This window comes from Cyprinodon variegatus, unplaced genomic scaffold (genome assembly GCF_000732505.1).
Source record: "Cyprinodon variegatus isolate N-32 unplaced genomic scaffold, C_variegatus-1.0 Scaffold146, whole genome shotgun sequence".
NCBI lineage: Eukaryota > Metazoa > Chordata > Actinopteri > Cyprinodontiformes > Cyprinodontidae > Cyprinodon > Cyprinodon variegatus.
The window spans coordinates 357,621-364,804 of NW_015150599.1; the positions used below are offsets into that span (position 1 = coordinate 357,621).

Genomic DNA, 7,184 nt, shown 5'->3' on the forward strand with positions numbered 1-7,184 from the left:
TAGATAGATAGATAGATAGATAGATAGATAGATAGATAGATAGATAGATAGATAGATAGATAGATAGATAGATAGATAGATAGAAATTGTTTGTATAGCTAGAGCATGTAATGAAAATGGGATGGGATTATTAAAGTATTTCTGATTCTGAGATAATGACAGATCTTACTCTCCACAGCCGACATTTTACCGCATCTTTTTGCAAACGCTGAACCTTCACAACAACCATTAACAACCTTCACAGTTGCATCTCCATTCCATTCATGTCCAGGTATTTATGCTCTTTTACCTCCTCAGCTTCTTCACTCATCATTGTAATATTCTTTAATCTGTTCATGTGTCTTTTAAAATCTTTGTTTTCTTAATAATCATGATTATTTCCACACCACTGATGCCCACTATCCCCCTGTACTTGGCTGTTTGTCCATATCTGATACAACCAACTGCTGTGTTATTCAAATACTTCTGCAGATAGCAGGACTCTGCAGTGAATTGGACCAAGTTTGAAATTGAGGCTTTCTAATCGACAGTAGGTGCTTACCTCCAACAGATGGCGCTCTCAGCTAATTCAGAGAGGTTCAATGCAATATCCCCTGTATACAGATAGTTAAACAGGAATGCTGTTTAGTTCTTGCAAACAGTTTTAATAATTTTAAAAACCCTTATGTTCCTAAAAGATAATCTTTATGTTTTCTGAAAGTTTTTGTTATTTGAACTTTGAGCTGCAGCGTTAAACGTTTGCTGAGATCTTCAGATTATGCTGGGACGGTGAGATTCTGCATGTGGCAGGAACAGACAGACTTGTTGGTTTGGAGTTTTATCAAAACATTTTAACTCATCCCAAAATGTTTTGCATGAGATCCCACCTGCTGTTGCAATAAACACACAAAATATGCTAAAGATATTTTAAAAATGCATTTCAACAGGATTCACAGATCCTTCAGAGAAACAGAGCCACAGCATGGAGCCTCCTCTGCACTATGCAAAGTTTTTTAAACATCCATCTTGTTTCAGTTTACCCTTTAAAAGCCAGACTGAAACCAGAAAGCGTAATGGGATCCCAACCGGTCTTAGAGCTGAAATACTTTAAAATTCACAAGAAATGAACATCTAAGACCAGAAGAACGGGAATAGACAGGAAACGATTCTTCCCAGGTTTCTCACCATGTGGCACTAATGCCCATGATTTTTTAAATTCAATTCAGTTTATTTATATAGCGCCAATTTATAACACACTTCATCATGAGCTCCCATGTCAGAGGATGAAGAGAGCACATCCAGCCAGTCACAGTCAGAGAAACAGGACTACACTGAAAAACAGGCCGAGCTTTAACATCAGAAAGAATCATAGTTTACATTCCAATTTAGCAGAAGAAAAAAATTAAACACAGGTCTCAAGTAGGAGAACAAACACCTCCGATTAACTGAGATAACGTAGTATCTTTATTGGAAAAAAGCTGCAAAAGTGTAAACAGTGTTATGGTTCGGCATAATATCCATCTATAAGCATGAGATTTATGTCCTGCTTCATTGTAGCATTAGATTGAATAGAGCCGCAGATCATTTTCATACAAGCACAATATTCACAAACATTTTAATGATCAACCAGAGAAAAAAATTGTTAGCATTAAAGTGTACATTAAAATACATTATGTTACATGTGACTCTGCAATTAATATTAAAACGAAAACTATTTGGAAAGTGGTTTAAATTACACCCCAGCAGTGAAATCTAGATCAGGAGGAGCTTTATGTCTCACACTGAACACAGTTTATTTAAATAATCCATATAAACAAACGCAATAAAAAAAAAAATGCCTTACTCAGAACTACAATCCGACCACACGGCCGTGTCTCCCTTCATTCTAACCACCTCTCTGCATCCCAGAAAGTCTCAGACAGAACAACAGTTTTCTAACAAGATAGTATTTTGGCAAGTCAGGAAGGCAGCTGGAGTGTTTATGTTCCAATACAAGCATCTTAATCCTTAGTTTTCTCCTTTAAACAAAAAAAAAAAGGTTGTTGAAGCCTTATAACTATATTTCCATATTCTCAGTTGATGCTTGGAGATCCAGCCAAAATGACCTGCTGTTCAACAACTGCAAGTCTGCATCAATAAACATACAAAAGGCAGCAAAACTGGATAAATATCTCCAGAAAAAAAAATTTACTATTTGTTTTATTGCATTAAGAAATCAAAATGCTCCACAGGTAATGAAAAGGGCTTTTAGTCAAAAAGTATAGAAGGTCATCAGGCTCGTTGCTTAAATTGCTTTTTTTTTTTCCCTAAATGTTTACCTTGGAACTTTTGACTGGGATGTTGAAATTATCATAGTAGTTTGGACACAGTTTCTGATCTGGGACAACATTTTATCTCCTTTAAAGAGACAAACTAGAGGAAAAGCATGCACTTCATCCAGTGAAGTTTTCTGTTTATCATGCCCAGTAATCTGGGACTGCAACTTGATGCTGCTTTGCGTACATCCTCATACGGTGGAGATCAGAGAACCCAAAACATTTTGGAGTATTAATTTACAAAAACCAGGTTGGGGCATTTTGAGCTCTACTCTTTGTTAGGCCCCCTTCACACCAGGCAGAATGCGCTGCTGACATATACCGTCTATATCTAGATGAATAACACCATCTGCCAAGTATTAAAAAAAATCCTTTTCTGGATTTTACTTCTTCTAGTTTACAAGTTATACAAAACATTCTTCAATTTTTTCCAAAGGAAGCTGTGTATTTTATCCAGAACATTTCATTATCTTAGTGTCTACTTTTTGAAAAATAAAAAAAAAAATCAGAATGTTAATGTTTCCTTCTATTGTTGTAAAAATATTTTCTTTATTTCCTTTAACTATTTTAACATTTCAAGACTTCTTTTTTCAAATTACGTGCTGAAGTGTCATATTATTCGTCAATTTTGGAGATTCCCCGTAATAAGAATGATCAAGCCTGTATAAAAGTGATTAGAAACTATATAAATGGATGTCATTAGTGAAACAGTCATAACGATACTTTTAGTCTCTGATAAGCAAGAGTTCAAATGACTACTAATCTTTTTCGTCTCCTTGTTTTCAACAGAGTTCTCTAGGCGTTACATAAGTCAAGTACAGCATCTTATCTCTGTTAAGTTTTACTGCATTAAAGCCAATACTAACTTCTATCTACACAGGTGCAAATAAATGGTGACAAGGTATTTGTCCTTGAAAGTATTTATCATTTTAAGTATTTAAAAAAATATAATGAAAAATGCTGGACTAAAAAAATGATTCTGAAAATTAAGAATGTCTTTGTATTTTCATTTTTAATTAATCATCAAATTTTATTCCACCCTGAATATTTATTTCATTATATTATTCTTTTCATTGAATAATTGAGATGAAGCAGCTAAAGATTTAAAGTCTAAAATACAACAGGGTAATCTAAGTGTTAAATAAAGGTTATATTGGTCTATATACCAAAAAACGAAATCTTTGAAAATGCACACAGGCTGTAAGAGGAAAATATGAGCCAATGTACATTTTTAATAAATATTATCAGCAGGTTAAGGAAGAACAGAGAGGGCTGCCATTGCTTCAGATGGAACAAGGAAATACATGTTCTGGCATTAGGTTCTGGACAATTAGAACCTAATGCACATAGTGTTCGCATTTTTAATGACCAGCTGAAAACAGCCACAGAGAACAACACCCCCAATCAAAAAGAGGTGAAAAAAAATATCCCCAAACGCAAGGGAAGCTAGAGGTCTCACCTATGAAGATTGGTATGTGTTGTACTTCTACTAAAGTAAGGGCCATAGCAGTGAAACGTGCACATACAACTCCAAATTGTGCATATCACCTGAAAACTAGAAAAGGTAGTGATCTTTAAATGTAAAAACCACTTTCAAACAACAAAAAGTACTTTTAGAAAGAATGCCTTACATTTCACCATTAAGGCTGAAACTGTTGGTGGAGTAGCAGAAACGTGTCACATTTAATTGGATATTTGTGGATTGTTTGGGAATCTTCTGGGTCTGTGGCAGAACCGTTCTATTTTTACTAGAGCCTGCAGAGTAATCTTAGGTCAGTGTGAAGGGGGCCTCGGTGGTACAATTTTAACCTGTTATGGACACTTTAAACATTTTCAGTGACAGCAAACCCATTTAACAAACAGGAGGGCTTAGAGGTAAGCATTCAGGCTGGTGAGATGTAAGGGAAATATTCTGTGGGCTTCCATTCCAAAGAAGGCATAGTGGCAATAAAATAAACTTTTTTTTTGTTAGATGACAGGCGCTGAGCGGTCGTTTGTGACAGTCGGTTTCAGCTTGACTGTTGCAAATGGGTTTCCTCCTCTGCAGCAAAAACAGAGAAAGACATCAGTTAGATATAAAGTCAAGATTGAAGATAAAGCCAAACCTATGAGATTCTGTTGGTTAGGTTGCATCACTCACCCTAAGAAAGGAGGCTTTGCAGTCCCATTAGCTAATGACACCTGTCAACAAGACAAAAAGGACTATTAATGAAGTGAAGCAGATGAAGTCAGAGCTGCCAGACGAGTTTCAAAAGTCTGAAAGTGAGCAAGCAGTCTTCCAGCTCAGTTCTGACATATTTATATCAGCTGCTCAGAAATCTGAACTATGTAGCTGCTGAGAGACACGTACCCCTCTCTGGCAAACACCCAAGAACAACAATCTGTCATCAAACTCAAGTAAAGAAATGTAAAGTAGTATCAGCTGTCAGTAAAATCTGTTATTTATGTGGGACTATGACCCTACAGGAAGACTACACCAACCTTTCCAATTTTATCAAATCATTGCCTCTTGCAATAATTTAGTATTGGGCTAGAGTCAATTATTAGTATTTATTAACATTCCAAGTTCAACTTTTGTAAATGAAAATGTCAAGGTTTTCCACCAGAGGGCAGAGATACCAAGATATCACACAGCACAGCTGTATTTGAAATCTGACAACATTTTTTAAACACATATCAGCGCAGAATGTGCAAGACAAATATGTAATTACATAATCCATGAACTGTGACCTTACAGATTTTAATGACAGGAAGGTTAAATGCACACCAATTTTTGACCCCATCGAGTTTTTTATTAAAAACAAAGCAAGAACGGACAAACCCTTTCATGAATCAGGATCCATTTAAACTGCAGCAGAAAGCAGACTTCTTAAAAACACCAATATAGAAACCCATAGCGTGTGCAAGTTTTCAACCTCTAACTTTATAGATGAGAAATCTGAGTAATGAGGCGGTGAGATAGTCAGCACTGAAGCATTCATCTGAGCTGCAGATCCAGGCAGAGATAACAACACGTGTAATTTATGAGTGTAAGTGTTAACTGAACAAAGAAAACACTGATTGTTTCAGAGATTTCTTTCAATAAAGGAGACACTGCCAAAACTTTAATTCAGGCGTAAAATAAACTGATGCAAATTGCATCCTTGTCGTCTGATGATAGAATAAGGTTTTGAGAAAACTAACTAAAAACACCTGAAACCCTCGGTCACAGGTCGGCTGAGGAATCCAGTCTAGCACCTAATAATCATCACACAGCTATCCTAAGCACTCATAAAGCTGCATCTGACCTTAGTTAGTCTGAGAGAAGAAAAGAAATAACATTGTGGATTACAGAGGGAATAATCTCAGAGAAACCACATTTCACAGTGCTATTATAGAGATTCACTGTGAGATCGGATAGTGACCGATGGAAGCTGGTCTTCAACTAGACCACTACCAAATGTTGGGTTTACACCACTCTTCAGTGTGGAAGTTATTACTGTGAGAAGACGAAGTCGTGTTGGTGAGGTGAAAAAAAAAAGCATTTCATAATTGAACCATTTCCTCTATGTTAAATGTTCATTCAGAGTCCTGCATCCTGTTATGACAACTGGCACGCACATCTCCAGATAATTAATGGCTGATGAACAGCAACAAAGCATCTAGAAATATGTTTAGAGCTTTTCAAATAAAATCTGTAGAGAAATTAGTTAACTAGAATTTGTTCAAAATAATAGGTGGAAACTTTCCAGCTTTCAAGAACCAGGAAATCTACCAGAAATGTATTAGCTTTTAAAACTTTACAGGAAACTCAACTGTTTCAATTTTCCTGAAAAACTCAGATGCAATGTAATATGGTCAGGCTTTAAGGTCCAAACTGTTATTTTCTGATCTGAGTGACGGTTTGTCTCAAAAAAAAAAAGAAGTCTGCAGCTCATGAATGTGACTGTATGGCATCCTTTTAGATTATCTGTGTGATAAGATGAGACAAAACTGTGCTTAAGTAAACATTGCATCAATGTTTTGCATCTATTCGAATCAAAAATAGATATTATAGTTTAAGGGAGTAGGGTTTCAATGCTGCTTTCAGTGATTCAGGGGAAGTCCCAGAGTTTAGGTAAACCCTGATGCAGCAGGTACAGAAATAACTGCAGACTCTGCAGCAGCAGCAGCAACAGAGGACAACGAAGGGGATGAAGGAGAGTGGAGCATGTCCGAACTCGCCTGCTTACTGTGCAATAATTCAGCAGACTACTTAACCCCAAACATAACGCTCCACCTTGTGTTTTGCACTCATCCTTGACGTTGTATTTGTGCGCCGACCAACCCAGGGAAACAAGAGGCTTCAGCAGGAAACGCCCTGAAGGAAATGAACATGAACAGAGGAGTGTCCCGGGGCGTGGGTGGAGCACTGAACCCTCGATAAGAACTGGACCGAAAGTCCAAGCCGTGTGTTGGGCTGGCGAGGTGGTGTTATGGCGTCATACATCAGGAAACAATAACTGTTCCAGTCCAGGACACATGAAGACAAACTTTATAAAAACATTTAACTTGAGAAGTTTCCTGCTTCGGCAGCTTTTATATAAAGACAACTGGTGCAACAAATTTCCCTAAACTTCTGGGCAGCAACAGACAGGGGAGGGGTGTAGCAGCTGAAGAAAAGCTGTATTTGCTGTTAAGTTACACTCCGAGCTGAAGTGTTTGTTAACTTAGCATCACAGATGAGGCTCTGGATTAGAATAGGGGTCAGAGTCTGCGAACAACTAGTGAATACAGTCAGGAAATTACTTCCTTCTAAATAGAAAGCTGGATGCTTTGGCATTCATGTATGCCTAGTCCCCTTTATCCTGAAACCCCCCAATAAAATCTAGCTCAATCGGCTGTCCTCAGTAATCACAGTCCAGATGTGTG

The 7,184-nt window shown here is 37.2% G+C and overlaps 1 protein-coding gene across 1 annotated transcript in view; it reads right to left on the bottom strand.

The window, feature by feature from the left end:
* Nucleotides 1–1,308: 1,308 nt before the first annotated feature.
* baiap2l1 (BAI1-associated protein 2-like 1) overlaps nt 1,309–7,184 on the bottom strand; it is a 21,966-nt gene continuing 16,090 nt past the window's right edge. The window contains exons 13-14 of the mRNA XM_015377036.1: nt 4,435–4,475; nt 1,309–4,335 (exon numbers count right to left, since the gene is read on the bottom strand). Coding sequence (XP_015232522.1) covers nt 4,263–4,335; nt 4,435–4,475 — 114 coding nt within the window. The 3' untranslated portion in view covers nt 1,309–4,262. The remainder of the gene's footprint in view (nt 4,336–4,434; nt 4,476–7,184) is intronic.